At 37.1% G+C, this 17,111-nt stretch overlaps 1 protein-coding gene across 40 annotated transcripts in view; it reads left to right on the top strand.

Annotated features, from left to right (window-relative positions):
- The window catches only part of ZMYND11 (zinc finger MYND-type containing 11), a 124,439-nt gene that overhangs the window by 90,283 nt on the left and 17,045 nt on the right, over nucleotides 1-17,111 (top strand). For 29 of the 40 annotated variants that reach the window (XM_016962520.4, XM_001136274.6, XM_063781272.1 and 26 more), the window contains 2 exons: nucleotides 714-875; nucleotides 16,386-16,463. In XM_016962520.4, the coding sequence (XP_016818009.1) occupies nucleotides 714-875; nucleotides 16,386-16,463 (240 nt within the window). The remainder of the gene's footprint in view (nucleotides 1-713; nucleotides 876-16,385; nucleotides 16,464-17,111) is intronic. The other 11 variants (XM_009457835.3, XM_009457834.4, XM_009457832.4 and 8 more) reach the window with 1 other exon arrangement.

The raw sequence follows: 17,111 nt of genomic DNA on the forward strand, positions 1-17,111 counted from the left end.
ACCTACAGTTGTGTTCTTTTATTTCTAGGAATAGCCCCAGTCAGGAAATAAGGCTACTTCCTTTTTTGTTTTCTGTGGTAATCTCCTTTGGATAATGTGATTAAACCTTTAGTTTCACAGTTTCAATTTATTTTTCCAAATTCAACAGCTCTGAAAATCTGACATCCTATCAGAACATGGACATTCTGATTAATGGTTATTTTCAATAAAACATCCAGTGCCACAGATGAGAAGATAAGAATAGTGAGCATCACCAGTTATTACTGTTCTCTCTGTTCCCACAGTGTGTCAAGGACTGTTATATATATATATATATATATTTAAAGCAGAACAAAACAAAGGTTTGTTTATTTGAAATGCGGAGCTATAGGTTGGTTTGGGGTTCTCAGTTTACTAAAGAAATTATTCCTTAGATTATATTTCAAAATGAAAGATAACATTAGAACTGGAGTTGGCTTTGGACATACTTCATTTTGGACTGGTTTTGCTATCACATTATCTTAAGATATTTCTGAATATTACCACTGTTTTAGGAAAGATTTTAAAATTTAAAGCAGCAACTTTCTAGGTATTTTCCCTCTTGTTTTAACACAGTAAATGTCTTTAAATTGTTTATGATGCCTAACTTCTGATGGACATTAGTTTCAATTTTGTTCTTAGTCATTGCAGATATTGACAAAATGTCATACAAAACTATTTTGTATTTTTTGTAGGACTGGGAAACAGAAAATCATGACTGGTATTGTTTTGAATGCCATTTGCCTGGAGAGGTGTTGATATGTGACCTGTGTTTTCGTGTGTATCATTCCAAGTGTTTGTCTGATGAGTTCAGGCTTAGAGACAGCAGTAGTCCCTGGCAGTGCCCAGTTTGCAGGGTGAGTACCTATGAGCTTTCCTGTGCTGGTTAGAGGGTTGGAATTAATTCATAATAGCTTCAAAAAGATATCCCAGGTGGTCTTGCCAGGTGAACGGATAAAGGACTGGAGGGTGGGGGTTATCTAATGAAATGATGATACTCATGAATGGACATCACAGAACACATACACCGTATTTCAGGGTGTGGATTTTAGAAAGTCTTAATCACGTAAAAATATATCCTCTTCCCTTCCCTTACCTGCCTCTGGCTTATGTGACTACTTTAATGGATGGCCTTTGGACATCAGAAATACGAAACCTACTAACATCTGTTCAATAGCTACTTTGTAATAAACTGTACAATTTATGGTATTCAGGAAACAGTTAGCAAAAGGCACGTTGTTGGGGGCATTCTGTATCTATTTCCCATTTTATATCCATGTAATGTTGCCTTTATTTTTGTCATATCATGAGTTTGTTTTTTTTTTGCTTATATTTTATTTGGAGGGTGGAGGGATGAGACATTGTGTATAAAGAATTCTAATTATTTTTTTAAAGTAAAATGAAATTGCCCCATAGGTAAAATAGGTACTTTCCACAATTACTTTTATTCATTGATCCCACTGAGGAATATACATACTGTGATTGTTAGTTGCAGAATGTGGTATGTGTGTGTATACGAGTGGTATGTGGTGACTTATTACATATGGCATCGATGGTAATAAGGAATTATTTGATTGCAACCTCTATTATTTTATACTTAACTATTAAAATACTTATTTGGAACCATGCACATTGTTGAGATTACTCGTGATTTCCAGTTTGTTAATATGCTTTATAATAACTTGCGTAATTTAAGTATTTCTTTGCTTTTTCAAAAAACATTTTTTCATAATTTTTTCCCTCTCTGGCATCAGTCGAAAATTTCCTGTTAGCATCATAAGCAAACTACAGTATATGTTCTAGTCTTCTAACTGGCTTTGTATTGCCTAAGTGTACTTAGGCTTGCCATATACGTTATACTTACTCATTAGGCATACAACAGGCAGTTGGGATAGCATTTTAAAAAATGTTTAATGATGACTTGCCACTCAAATGCCTAGGTGCCAAATAAGTCATGTCAGTTCCCTAAGTCTGAGTAAATCAGTATCAATTTTCAATATGTAGACCTCCTCTTTGAGGTCTACAAGAATGTCTGTAAGAAATTAGTGTAAGTGGTGCTCTAAGTTTCACAATTTTGAGCAAAGGAGCTGTATTAATATGCATATTTTATTCTCTTGTGGATTTCAATTGTACATTTTAAAAGCAAATATACATCTTCCATTTTCTGATAGAAGTTTACCCTAGGGGAAGTAGAAAATTAATGAGATCAAAAAAAAAAAGAGGCAATGTTACTAGTCACATGGGGATCCTAATATGGATGCAGGAATTAGGAAATACAGCTCTGGGTATGTCTGTATCTCTACAGCCATTGCTCTTTTGTATTTAATATTTAATTCTTATTTTCATAGTAAATAACTTAAACGAAAATACTGGGACTTCTGAGGACAGGTTAAACTTCTTTGTAGATATTTTGTATTTCTTATGGTAAGAATGGGAATTGAACAATTATTATACCCTTGAAGAAAATGTTTAATACTTCTTCCGTCAGAATTCACTATCAAGTTGTCTGATTCCATTTTGTGTTTCCTTTACTCTTTTTTTTTTTTTTTTTTTTTCTGAGACTGAGTCTCTCTCTGTCATCCAGGCTGGAGTGCAGTGGCATGATCTCGGCTCACTGCAACCTCCACTTCCTGGGTTCAAGCGATTCTTCTGCCTCAGCCTCCCGAGTAGCTGGGATTACAGGTGCGTGCCACCACACCTGGCTAATTTTTGTATTTTTAGTAGAGACGGGGTTTTGTCATGTTGGTGTGGCCAGGCTGGTTGGTCTTGAACTCCTGACCTCAAGTGATCTGCCCACCTGGGCCTCCCAAAGTGCTGAGATTACTGTTGTGAGCCATCGTGCCCAGTCTGTGTTTCCTCTACTCTTTACTGAATGGATGAAATTTAAAAAATTTTTACACTGTATTGGCTCATACAGAAACATGATTACCCTATTCTGTTCTGTTCTTCTCTTTTCCTTTCTTTTTGCCTTTGTCAATCTAGATATTTTTATACTGCTATATAATTGTGCTTACTGAAATGATGCTGTCAATAAAAATCTTGAATTTTTCATTCATTTTATGGTATGTGAGCTACTCCCTGCTAAGGCTCAAAAACCCTGTTTTCTAGGGTGAGGATGGAGAGTTTTATCTTGAGCTTTAAATTTTCCAAAGAAATAGTTATTCCTTTTAGATCCATTCTATTGTTTTATGGTATTCAAGAAAAAGATAAGTACTAACAATTCTTTTCCTTTGAGAAGGGGTAATAATAATCTTGAAATTGTAATGGAGTTTTTCATATCTTTAAGGTGAAGTTATTGGTTGATTTGTTTTAAATTTTAAATATAGTGTCAAAACTTTGAGTAAAGCTGTTTTTTAGGAGAGTGACCAGATTTAAGTAATCATGGACTAAGAGAACCTAGAGTCTATAGACAGAAACTCAAGAACTGTGGTTCCGAGTCAGAATAACTTTCTACTCTGTTTTTTTTTCAATGTTTGGAAAAATATGGATTAATTAGATATGTTGATAAAGAATGATGAAGATAAGGTGCCATAGCCAAATTCCATATGGTAAAAATAATAAATGGAAGCTAACCATTACTACCTAAAACTGACAATGAAAAGAAGCCCTTTTCTAAGAGTTTGCAGTGATTGGAATACTATTCACTCTTACATTCCTTTCTCTCCCTTACAGTGTTGAAAAAGTCACTGAGAACAGGTGTTCTGTCTCCTAGCTGTCACCTGTGTTACCAGATTTAATTCAGCTCAAGCAGCTTTATCTTACGTATTTATTTCTGAAATATTTTAACAGGACAGTAATAGGCATTTTTCTCAAAAATAATTTTGTGACTTTTCATAATAAATCTCTAGAATCTTATAACCCTAAGAATAGTTCTTTGGAATGTCTGCCTTTCTAAAAAATAAACTTTTGCTTTATGGACACAGTAGATTATTATTGAAAAGTAGCTTATTAATATCAGATTAGATTTTACTTTGAGAAAGATTTAAATACTGTCCAGTTTCACACTTTTACTGAGATCTCTCTCATTAAGTTTTAGAAAAGAGATTTTAAAATTTGCTATAAAAAATTCAAATAATTTAGGATAAGAAAAAATTCCCAGAAACCGTATTCCATAGTAGGTAATATTCTCACAGACTTCTTCCTGTGTTGGTGTGTGTGTCATTTTGTTTGTATCTGTATCCACATGACTTTACGTTAATTACTGGATGTGGCTAGTGTGTATGTACTCGACAGTACCCCAGAATGACCTTTTTTTGGCACCTGTTATGATTTGAGAGGGCATGCTGTAACTTATGTGACCAGTTCCCCATGTAGCAGGTGTTCATCATTTCCACTGTTCGGTATGGAAACACCTGTCAAAGGTGACATATGCAAATGCTATCCTGGAAATCATGCCCCATTTCCAACTTCTGAGGAGGAGTCTTCTCATTATTATTTATTTCTGCATGAAACTGAAGTTTATATTTTGTTTTATTTGAATTTTATTTTCCTGAAATAGCCATGAATTTTCCAGGAAAAAAAATAAGAAAATCATACTCTTTTGTGAAAATTGCTTTTAAGATTTTAAGATTTTGTTTACAAAAAAGAAATACCTTTAAAACACAATATAATCCATTGCATTTTTTTAAGATAGAAAATTATATACATTTATGTAATTCTGTCTGAACACCTTTGGTAGGATAAGTTTATTAACATGGGATTTTTAGGTTTAAAGGATAGTGTACACATTTAAATTTTTGATAAAAATCACTGACTTGTTCTTCAGAATATTATACCCATGTACATCAACAGCACATGAAACTATTTGTCAATTTTTTGTTGCCTATTTGATAAGATGAATTTTTTGTTGTCGTTTTTTTTTTTTTGTTTTTTGTGTGTGTTTGTTTTTAGGCAGGATCTTGTTCTGTCACCCAGGTTGGAGTGCAGTGGCACAATCATGGCTCACTGCAGCCTCAACCTCCTGGGCTCAAGCCAGCCTCCTCCTGCCTCAGCTTCTGAGTAGCTAGGACTATATGCACACACCAGTATGTGTGGCTCATTTTTAAATTTTTTTCTGGAGACAGGGTCTCGCTGTATTGCCCTGGCTGATCTTGAATTCCAGAGTTCGAGTGACCCTCCTGCCTTGGCCTCCCGAAGTGCTGGGATTACAGGCATGTGCCACCATACCGGCTGTCTCATTTTAATTTTGCTTCATTTTCATATATATAGTTCCCAAATTACAAAGTCATTTTATACTTTGAAGGCATGGTTAGAGACAGACGTGTGCTTGGACCTGCGTATGTGTGCGTGTGCTCCGTGCTTGCTGGCTTGCAAGCCTGCTGGTGAAAATCATGATACTGTAATTCATGGGCAAGGCAGTCTGTCATAAGAAGCCCCTGGGCAGCCAGCCTGCTGGGGTGGCACATTGCCTCGTAGAGCAGGGCTGTTCGAGAGCTTCTTTGGTGGTGGAAAGGGTCTCTGTGCTGTGCAGTGTGAGCCACTGACCTTGTGTGTCTGTGGAGCCCTTGAATGTGACTTGTAGACCAAAGAACTGGATTGCAGTTTGCCACATGGGGCTTGTGGCTACCATATTAGATAGTGCAGTTTTAGAACATTCATGTTCTAAATGCCTATACCACTCCAAGAAAGCATCTTTAGGTATAAAATACTGATCTCTTGAGAGTGCCTGGCATTTGTCTCCCCATTACGCCAGAGTTACGACTTGGAGAGTTCTTAAAGAAGCATATAACTACTTGACTCCCCACCCTTCCTCTCCCTAGTATACACAGCAGATTCTATAGCAGACACTGCCCTGCACAGATTAGTGGCTATAATATCTGATAGTGTTGCTTTTGCTCTAATGCCTCATAAAAAGTCAGTCAGCAGAATAGCTTTTTAAAAAACTCTGTAGCAAAACAAAGTGTAGATTTTTTCCCCAAAATAATTGGCACTTTTTAGGTTAAGAATTTGGAGACATGGTTTGAAAGTAGGCCCCTATTTCCTCCTCTTTAATATGTGCATGTTTCTTACATAAATGAATTTTGATTTCATAACTTAGAGGAGTTGTAGATTCATGTTATTGCCCCTATTTAAATTCAGATAAATGCAGTTTTCATATTTGGACTAAAATTATCATTAGGAAATAGAATTTAGGGCTTTAAATTTTGTATGATGTGCTTTTACAGTAAGTGAGTTACAGAGAAAGTGAGTAAATGGGAAAATTACAGTGAGCTACCTGTTTTCTTTTCCATACTTGGCCCGCTGAAATGGAATACCACTCCACTGAAATCCCTCCAAAGAGTTTTGTCTTGGATTTTTACAATTGCTTGATAATATTAAAATTTTATATTACTATTCTTTATATCATTAACAAACTTTGGTGTACATCCCACTTTGAAATAAAAGGATCAAATTAAGTCACAAAAGACAAAGTAAATAAGTCAAGGTAATACAGAGGTGACATATTATTCCAGTATGTCTTTAAAAACTGGAAAAGACTTGTCCCCTACAAATGTTTCAGGTGGCATTTTTCTCTGTTTAAGGATCACAAGTTTTAAATTTTATGTTAATGTACAAATTGTAGGGTGAATCAAAATCAGCCCACTTAACAAGATGTAGAAACAAGAAAATGCAGATGAGGAAATAAAGAAGAATCTATGTGGAAGAATTTTATTACTAATTTCAAAATACTTTGGTTCTACATCTAATCCAAAAAGCTCTCCCGAATTTGCAGCACTTGATTCTCTGACTCATGTTCTTAAGCAAGAGAGCTGTTTGGTGGTTCTTCCACGTTAGTAGGAACTATTCCTAAAATTTATTTGCTCCTGCCCTTCTTAAAATACTCAGAATGATACATGTTTTGCAGGAAAGTTAAGACTTCAAAAATGGACTCATAGGAGCCTATAGAAAGCATTTAAAAGTAAATTTTAACTTGGAATGTTAAGCCTCATGTACTTTAAAAAAACTCACCATTGGGAGTCCACCTGGAGCTTTATCAGTTGGGTACAGACTGGCATGTCAGTGTTGACTTAGGTCTGGGTAGGTTATGTTTGAGCCATTTGTACTGTAACTTTTTGTTGTTGAGATAGTTAAAGAAAAAAAAATCATGATGAAATCTCTCTGTTGAAATTAGAGAAATTTGTTTCTGGATACAGTTTTCATGCTTTTGGGTATGTAGGCAGTACAGTCTTTTTAAATTCCAACAGTAAAGAGAATGCACATATAATGTTTAGAATGAAAAATGGGATCAAATGCTGAATGAAAATACTTTGAACATAAATTCCTTATGTATCTATGAAGTTATAACTGCTCTTGCTTTCTGATCAGGCATATTTTAGTGTGGGAAATTTATTAATATTTTCACCCCAAATGTAAGTACTTTTACACTTTCAAGATACATATTAACAAATCTAGAATGGAGATTTGATTTTTAAATAAGTAGAGATTGAAGCCATTATTTTCTTAAATAGTAGACATAGTATTGAAAACAACTAATGAACATTAATCAAATATTTTTACAATTTTTAAGACAATTTATAATTTTATACTAACAAAAGGAGAAAGTTAATTTTAGAAAGATTGTGTCTGAGCCATGCACTTTTATAAGGTAAATTTGCAGTTCACCACAAGCTTAATCAGAGGAAAAAATAATGGGAACACTGATAAAGCCAGAGGATTTTAAAAATTGGATCTACAATATAAAACTATAAAATCCTATGTATTGTTATCTAGGCCCAAAGAAGAAGAAAAAAAGCTCATATAATGTACTGTATTACCTTCCTGTGATGAATTTAACAGTGGTTATGATCAGAAAGGATATGACTGTGAAATGTTTTGTATGTTGGTGTATTTGGCCTTTGTGATCTATGTTTTGGTGGTTTGTTTAGAATCTTATTCGAAGTTTATCTTTTATTTTCACTCTAAGGGATTGAGAAGGTGATAGTTGGGGTGTTTCCTATATCAGGATGCTTACAACTTAATGTAGATTAAATGGAAAGCTCACTCAGTGTTTCCAAAGTTCATGAACAGAAAAAACTTACAAAGTACATGCAGTTTCCTTGTGCTACCTCTGCAGTGCAGAAGGGATGAGAGGGAGTGGGAAGGTAGGTAGTACTTACATTGGCTGGATGTCAGCCCCGTTAATCAAAGAACAAGTCATATTCATGCCTCGACCTGAAGACAGACACATTTAAGTTATTTTCTGAAAAGAATGGAAAGATTTATTCCGCTGAAGAACGCATTCTGCCTCTGCCGTTCAGTCTTGTTCTTCCTTTAGAGACTAGTGTTACGTAGAAGGGGAAAGGAACAAGTAGATACCAAACCTGTGTTCCATAAAATTTTTCTCACTTCCCTTTCCTATTCCTAAGTCATATAGCAAGCCACCGAGGGGCTTAAAGTTACCAGAAAAAGTGCATTAATATTGGAGGATAAAATTTCTGACATGCATGGCACCCTTTTCTCTGTAGATAAATACTATTTTAGCAGGTGTGTGTGTGTGTGTGTGTGTGTGTGTGTGTGTGTGTACCTGTGGGCATAGTGGATTTAGAAATACTACATGTTTTTTCTATCACGGTTTGTTTTGTAGACTATATTTGAGAGATGCTTTCATAGTTACTAAGTCAGCCCAGTAGTAGACTGGCTGCTACAAAGCTGCTCATATCATGTGAACTCTTGATCTTAGTCAAAATTTGTTATCTTCCTTTAGAGAAGAAAGAGTTGGCCTTGTAAAAATTAATAAATGTAGATACAGTCACAGTGGCATTCAGTGGCATTTTGTAAATCTGGATGAACAATTCTTGTGCGTTAGTAATTCTGCAGGACTAACTTATTGACTAAGGAGTGGCCTGTGACTGGAGTCTCATTTGCCAGGATGTTCTAAGAATCCACCTTGAGACGTTCTTAGTAGTTTGCATTATCTTGAGTTCCTACTTTTACCTGTAATAAGGCATATTTGTGATAGCTTACAGGAGGATTTTAAACTTGAATTCTTATAAGTTAAAAAAACTACTCAGAAGCTAAAGTGCAAAAACCTGTTGGCAGATAATCTGTGGGAGTTAGGATGCGGCTCTGTGGAATCCTGTGTAGTTTAATGTGATTCATTCCATAGGCAGAAGTGGGTAGGTCAAGTTTTCTACCATTAATACTAGCAATTAGTGTGATGTACTGTTCTTCAGGTCTAATAGGTAGGCGATTTCAGTGTGTCAGTACCGGGAGTGAAAAAACCGAACAGGAGTGTATTTTTAGAAAATAGTTTTAGAAAATGATTTTCACTGATGGGCTACTTGAGTCTTAGTGGTTTGAAGGGAGAAGTGGCAGGACAGGGTAACTCATCACCACTTCTGCTGGACCAGCTTCACTTTTAACTTCTCAATTATTGGGACTTCATATAAATTATGTGTAATTCCTTTATATTCCATTGTTGCAAGTGTGCCTAGACGATATTACAGAGTGTTTTGATTTCTGTAACAACATAGAATCAAAATAAATTTTAAAAAAGCTCCTAGATCTCCTCTATAATCGCGGAACACAAAAGAATCAAAATAAATTTTAAGAGAATTTTATCTAAGAGAATTTATTTTGATTCTTTTGTTTTCTGCTATTACAATTATAGAGGAGATTTAGGAGCTGTTTAATCCCTAAAACGATATAGGTAATTTATGTGTAGATTAGTATTTCTCCAAATAAGATCTAGAGGCCACCTGTACAGGAATCACCTGGTGAGCTTATTTAAAACATAGTCTCCTACCGAGCGCGGTAGCTCACGCCTGTAATCCCAGCACTGTGGGAGGCCGAGGCGGGCGGATCATGAGGTCAGGAGTTCAAGACAATCCTGGCCAATATGGTGAAACTCCGTCTCTACTAAAAATACAAAAATTAGCCCAGCATGGTGGTGCATGCCTGTAGTCCCAGCTACTCAGGAGGCTGAGGCAGAAAGATTGCTTGAACCCTGGATGCGGAGGTTGTAGTGAGTCGAGATCGCACCACTGCACTCCAGCCTGGGCGACAGAGCGAGACTCAGTCTCAAAAAAAAAAAAAAAAAAAAAAAACCACAGCCTCCAGGGTTCTACCCCAGACAGGCTCTGGGGGTAAGGCTCAGGAATCTACATTTCCAGTAAGTGCTGTAGGTGGCTATGCTCACTAATATTTCAGTGAGCTATTGGTGACATTATTCTTGATTGTTAGAAGTCAGCAATTGATATTTCAGTGTCATCTGGCAATAAAATGGTTCACACATCAGAAATAAAATTATGTTGGTCAGAATATGCTGACACACAGACTTGGGTATAACTGCTTCACATTTTAGATGGGTCCTCATATTCTTGAGTTTAGCTGCATGGAATAGTTTCTCTAGTAGGCAATGAAGCCAGTAATGAGTGGCACCAGTTCAATTCAACTGATATGTATCGAACGTTTACTGTGTGCCAGATGCTATGCACGGCTGAAATTGACATTATGGACCCTGCTTTCACAAAACTTAGTCCCTCTAGGGGTCAACCCGTGTATTTGTACTGCCCGTGAGCTAAGAATGACTTTTACATTTTCAGATTGTTGAAGAAAAATGACAAGAGAAATAATACTTTGTGACATGAAAATTATAAAAAATTCAAATTTTAGTATCCAAAAGTTTTATCGGAACACAGCCACACTCGTGATGTATGCATTATTCACGATTGCTTTGTCATTACAACAGCAGAATTAAGTAGTCGAGACAGAGACCAACCACATGGTCGCAAAGCCTAAAATATTTGCTCTCTGGCCCTTTACACTAAATGCTTCTTGACTTTTGGTCTAGTTTGTTGTGTAAAGAATATTCTGAGTATTGGGAACGCCCAAGAAAGTTTGGGGAATGCCCAAGAAAGTTTGAAGCCCTTGTCTCATTTAATCACAGACATGGGGACTTGGCTGAGGTGAACTCTAGCTGCATAGATAAATATGTCTGAAAAAAGAAGTCTAGATTTCCAATTTTGCACTTCATTCCTGCTTTTGGATAGTCAGTGAACCAAAATGACCAAGATCTCCACAAGTTCATTTTCTGCCAAAATAGGTTTCTATGACTGAAAAACTATATCGCTATAAAGAACTGAAAATTCTGTACTAATAAAGGTATTCAGTCCTGAATGCCCCTTTAAGTAATGATCCTTGGGCATCATTATCAATAATCAGCTATGGATAAACTTGGACAAGATCAGGAGTGGCCAATAGTGTCTTCCAGGCAGAAACACCGAAGGGCACCATGCTTTGTCTGTTGTTTCTACCTAGAGTCATCCGATTCAGTGTAGCCTGGCAGTTACTTACAACTGGCTTAAGAATCCCTTGTTCAACATGTTCAAATTTTCTGTTATTTTTTTCTTAAAGTAAAGGAGGCAGCCCCACCATCTGCTTTAGTTCTTACGCAAACGTCTACAACCCTGCTTCAGACATGCGATTACCGTCACTTTTAAATACAACAACTTTGCCATCTCATAGAATGTTTCTTTCTTGATGATTTGTAAAAGTTAACCACAATCACTCCCATATGCCACCAGGTGATACGAACTCTGGATTCTGACCTGAACCCTGTTACAGGGAGGCCTTGGTGGAAGAATCCTCAGGCCTGCAAATAGAGAATAGGAATAATTCTTCAAAGCCTGAGAAAGAATTGGATCAGAAATAATCTGTACATATTATAAAGCATTGTTTTTATGTTTTTCTGACCTTGTTGTCAAGAGCTATCTGCTTAGTTTACTTCAGAAGCTACCTCTTTCTTAGTTGTAGCTTTTTCTCAAGTCATTGAAAATGTTTTGGTCTGGCTGACAGGTACCAGCTGAAGCACTTCAGCGTGAACGCCACAGAAAGTGGCTCCACGGCTTGTTACCTTAGAAATCCCCAGAAATCTCCTTGAACAGCCCTGGGACAGAATGTGCAATGTCCTGTTGATTTCTTTTGTGAAATACCAAGTCTCTAAATTATAACTGGAAAGTCTTGGAAAGAAAACCCTCAAGTTTTTCAAATGTGAAAGCATCTTACAGCAAATGTTTTGTTCCTACAAAGCATTGGGAGGGATTTTGGTTCTGTCGAGAGTCCTCTTTTTTATGTGTGTCAGTTCAGCGAGAAAGCTCCTCAGCCTGTGAATCTGGGAGCAGCTTCTGTCGGCCTCTGTGGCCTTCCCTTGGGTAGTGTGAGGCCCATCACAGAGCAGTGCTTGAGAAGGGCTTCATGGTGTCCGGAATAGATCCCTCATTTATCACCAAAAAGGTGGGTGGGGCAACAAGTAGATAAAAGGAACACGGAAGCTTTCAACAAAATAATCTCCTTTGACTGTGAAATTCCGTTTGGTCAGTCCTTCTATACAGCCCAAATCATTGACGTTTCTAACTGTACTAACTGAAGAAAAAACCAACCCAAATACTTAAAACATAACTCCCATAGCACCCTTAGCATATAAATGAGAGAAGTATTCCTCTTTGTGCAGTTAAGTCGATTGAGAGCATCCTAGAGCTGGTACGTTAGGGTTCAAAATAAAAACTCAGGTTAACCTCAAGATCCCTTTGAAAGAGCATTTGAAGATACACCAGTTTACATCTTGTCAGAACACCAGCACAGGTTAGAATCAGGGCTGCTGCACCAGCGTGTGCTTGTCCGTGTTTACATGACGAGGTCTCTTAGGAAGTTGGCGCAGTGCTCTTAATCACACCCAGCAGAAACCCCTGGGGGCTTTTAGGACTATGAATGCCTAGACCCCATCCCGCAGCTGATTGTATCAGAATTTCTGGGGGCGGCATCTGAGACATCGGTGGGCTTTTTCCTTTGAGGTAAAATTCACACATACACTGACATGCACAAGTCTTAGCTGTGCCGTTTGAAGAACAGACAAAGGCGTGCACTGGTGCAGCCAAGTCCCATCAAGCTACGGGGAAGCTCGCTCTCGTCCCTGGGCCAGTAGGTCCCCACTCCCACGCCCTCTCCCCAGACAGCCATTCCTCTGATTATTTTCCGTGAGGGATAAGTTTGGCCTGTTCTAGAACTTTATAGAAGTAGATGTTGATGTTTCTTAAAGGGTTCCCAGGTGGTCCTAACGTAATAGACACTTAAGTCGGATATCTGAATCTGAATGGTGCTCTGTTAAAATGAGGTAGAAGACATTCCTGGGGTAGTTATGAAGGTAATATCTTCAAAGAATTCTGGAAGTTTCATCAGAGTTGAGAAGATGGGGTGGGCCCTACCCAGATGACCTTGTTTCCTTTCATGCTTTACTCACTCATTTTTCCAGGCCCAGATGACCACTTTTGACTGCACTCAGAAGGAGACAGATACTCTAGCAAACTAGTTCTCAGCAAATTTAAACAGACAAAATCAGACTTTCATCCTCTATTATACCATTTAGTTTTGTGAAATTAAGGCACTCAGCATGAACTATATGCATTCTGTCTTCCCCAAAATAGGGAAATGTTGCTTGCACATGGTGACACCAAATTAGCAGTTCATTTGAAAATATTTAAACAGATAGAACCAAGTTTATGAGAGCGTGTAATATCTACAATTTATGTGAATTCTCTATTTAAAAAGATAGAACCAGAATATAGACCTTTATTTAAACTGGGTAATTACATGAACAAGTGTTACCTAAACTTCCGTACTACCGTTTCAAACTAAGAACAATCTAGTTAAGATGTTTTAGCAATAGTGATATTAATTCTGATATAAAATTCTGATTCTAGCAGTGCATAATCTTTGCCCATATAGAAACAGTGGATGGCTTTATTTTCTAAAGAGTTGGAAACAAGAGAGGTGAAAGCGCAGAAAGGAAACAACAACAACAACAACTCCTGCACATAATGCAGCGCACAGTGCCTTGAGACAGAAGCAAGAGGCCTTGTGCTGGATGGAGCCAGGCTGGTCAGCAGGGCTCAGGCCTCCTCTCCCACTGTCACTACTCAAGGGACCACAGAGCCTAGAGCTAAGATCCAGAGGGGAAGGGATTACTGCCCTGTTGAATTGATGGAAGGCTGTGCATGATATTTAGTGAATATTAAAATTATATTTCAGCGCTACATAACAGTGTTGGTTGTATCTTTCCTTTGAATAATATGTTTCCTATTAAAGGAACCATAACCCCACTGATAGTATTACAAGACTTCTAACCTGGTGTAGATTGCTATTATGTCTGAGTTTAGATAAATTCATATTTTAATGACATTGATATTTGAAATCAGTTTTAATAGTGCACCCAGAGTTTGAGTTGCCATGAGAGAAGGCCATGTAGCTAGAAGCATGTGTTTTTATTCTCCTTTTAAGAAGAATGTACATTTTATAAGTGCCAAGAACAACGTAGCAATCTCCAGCCTTCTTACGTTTTCTCTTCCCTGTATCTGACAGTTCATCAAACTGCTTACTTAGTACAGAAAGCAGTGCACCGAAGCATGTCCATACTAGTAAGTAGCTGATTGATTGTGCTTCAGATCCAGGGAGAGCGCCTTCTGCAGTCCTGTGAGACATGCAGAATGCAAAAATGGAGGATCATTTTTTACTGTAGTCTAGTGTACAAGAGGTGCCCGCTAGTATTTCGCAAATGTGTGTGTGTGTGTGTGAAAAGCACTGGGGATCTTGTTAAAAAGGAGAGTGGTTTTAAGTGTTCTCACTACAAAAACCAATTAGCTCTATTTCGCCATTGCACGTATTTCAAAACATCACACTGTACACCATTAAGTATATATAATTTCATTTTGTCAATTAAAATTTTTACAAAGTTTTTTAAAGAGTGGCTAACCAATGCTGCTGACTAAACAAATTTAATAACTAGAGTTCAGTGTTTGTTTAAAGTTTTATCTCTCAACAGTGCATATGGCCAAATACTGTGCTAATAAATTACTTGAGTGAGTTCTTCATATCCTCCTTCATGTGGCTGTGTCACTCATTTTAAATTCAGTTAAGTTCTTCTGTTAGTTTTCAAAAAGAGAATTCTCAAGTTATATCAATTTGTCTCCCCCCACCCCCACCAGAAAAAAGATTATAAACCCAGGGCTCAGGAAATTTCGTTGCACTTTATATTCCATATCTATGCCATGGACACTCTGTCTTGGCTATGCGTCAGTCACCTGAGGAATAAACAAATGAACAAGCAAATACGAATCACAGGCCCTGCCACCAGAAGTCACAACCCAGATGCTCAGCGAGTGAAGCCCAGCCACGTTGTATAAAAGTTTAGTCCATGTCTCTGATGCGAGGCCAGGGTTGAGAAGAACTGCTCTGTAATTGGCGTAAACGGAGCAGCTGTGGGCACAGGCCACAGAGCGGCATAAGAAGAGAGCACTGACTGACTGCGTTGCCAGAGAACCTAGGTGAGAAGTGGGGTCAGGAAGGTGCAGTGCAGACATGAGGTAAATGAAATTCAGTTTAGTTTCTCACTAATAAAATGTGTTTCCACTTGTTATTTAGATATTTTATGTGTATATAAACAGTGTACGTACGTATAATCAATTCACTTAAGCCCTAGCTAAAAGTTCTCAGTTATGTGAGAAATATTTGTCCTTTCCTCTACTGTATTTAGTGTACTGAAGTGACTTCCTATGCTTACAGTTCTTTCAGGAAGAATTATACCATTGGGCAGAGAATCATCATCTAGTGACCTGAAAAAGTTAAAGCATCTATTAAAATAGTGGCCACACCCACTCATTTCCTCTGCAGTATGAACTGATGATGTTCGCGTGCCTGGAGTTTTGCCTTTGCTTCCTTTAGGCTGTTGTAATATCAGGGACTTTGACTAAGGAAATAGGCACACTTGTCCTTGTTTCCTAGCTGTTTAGAAATAACATGCGTAGAATCCTATTTTTTCTTCATGTGAAGTTAGACTTTTTTGGTGCAATAAATTGAGGAACCTAATTAGCTTGCAGGCTAGACTAAGAATTGGAGTTATTACTGAGTAGATCCATGATGCTAAGAAATGGAGATGTTAGTATGCAGCTGTGCTGTACAAAGTGAGTGACACAGATTTTTAAAATTACCTTTTAAACAAAGAATAATGTTGTTTTGAAATTCACCATTCATTATTGCTAATTTAAGATGTTCCCTCAAAGGACTTAGGCCATTGATATTGTTTGTAAAATTAGCGATTCTCCCTTATGTCTATTATTTATCTAAAAATTTTTAAAATACCAAGAAAAGAAAAAATATATAATCCTGTAAGGATATCAGGTACAACATAATATTTTAAAATTCTCACCTTGTTACATTAGATGCTGTTTTTTTATGCAAATGTCAAAGATTTCTCTCTGTCAGATATGTTGGAAAAAGAGCATCTTTTAATAAACTCTTTGCATACTATCTAAGTGTTTCATATATGTCTTTTACATGAATATAGACATAAGAATGATCAGATTTTGTACCTTTTTTTATTCTTTTTTTTTCAATAGAGCATTAAGAAGAAGAATACAAACAAACAGGAGATGGGCACATACCTGAGATTCATTGTCTCCCGCATGAAGGAGAGGGTGAGTCCTGCTCAGGGAATCTTTCAAAATATCCCAAAACATATTTTACTGTGGTTCATTCTTTCAAAGTTGAATGATCGAGAAGTAACAAATATGTACATAGCAATATGAAGTGTGGAGAGCACCCCGTCATGTCATATTTCTTTTCTGCAGTAAACAGTTCTATAACAGGCAGTTAGATTTTCTTGTTTTGTCTGTTTTGGACATAGACATTTTGACATAAGCTACATGAGATTAGAAACATTTACATTTTTGAATTTCATTCATCAGAATGAACATTTTCATTGATGATGACTCTTTAAAATGAAAGGCAATTTTTCAAAATAACTATTCTATCACAACTTTAAGGAATGTCATATTAAACTATATAGTAGTATATGTACATTTTTTCTGTTAAGTTTTAAAGTACTTCCTCTGAGATTTTGCTTTAAAGGTAGAAAATATTGGCCGGGCGCCGTGGCTCCCGCCTGTAATCCCAGCACTTTGGGAGGCCGAGGCAGGAGGATTGCTTGAGCCCAGGAGTTCAAGACCAGCCTGGGCAAGATGGCAAGACCCTGTCTCTACAAAAATAAAAAATAAAAAGGTAGAAAATATTTTGAGCTTTAGGAATTGATGTCTTACCTGCCTTCCTTTAACCACATTTAAATT

Source organism: Pan troglodytes, chromosome 8, assembly GCF_028858775.2.
Source record: "Pan troglodytes isolate AG18354 chromosome 8, NHGRI_mPanTro3-v2.0_pri, whole genome shotgun sequence".
In the NCBI taxonomy this organism is placed as follows: domain Eukaryota; kingdom Metazoa; phylum Chordata; class Mammalia; order Primates; family Hominidae; genus Pan; species Pan troglodytes.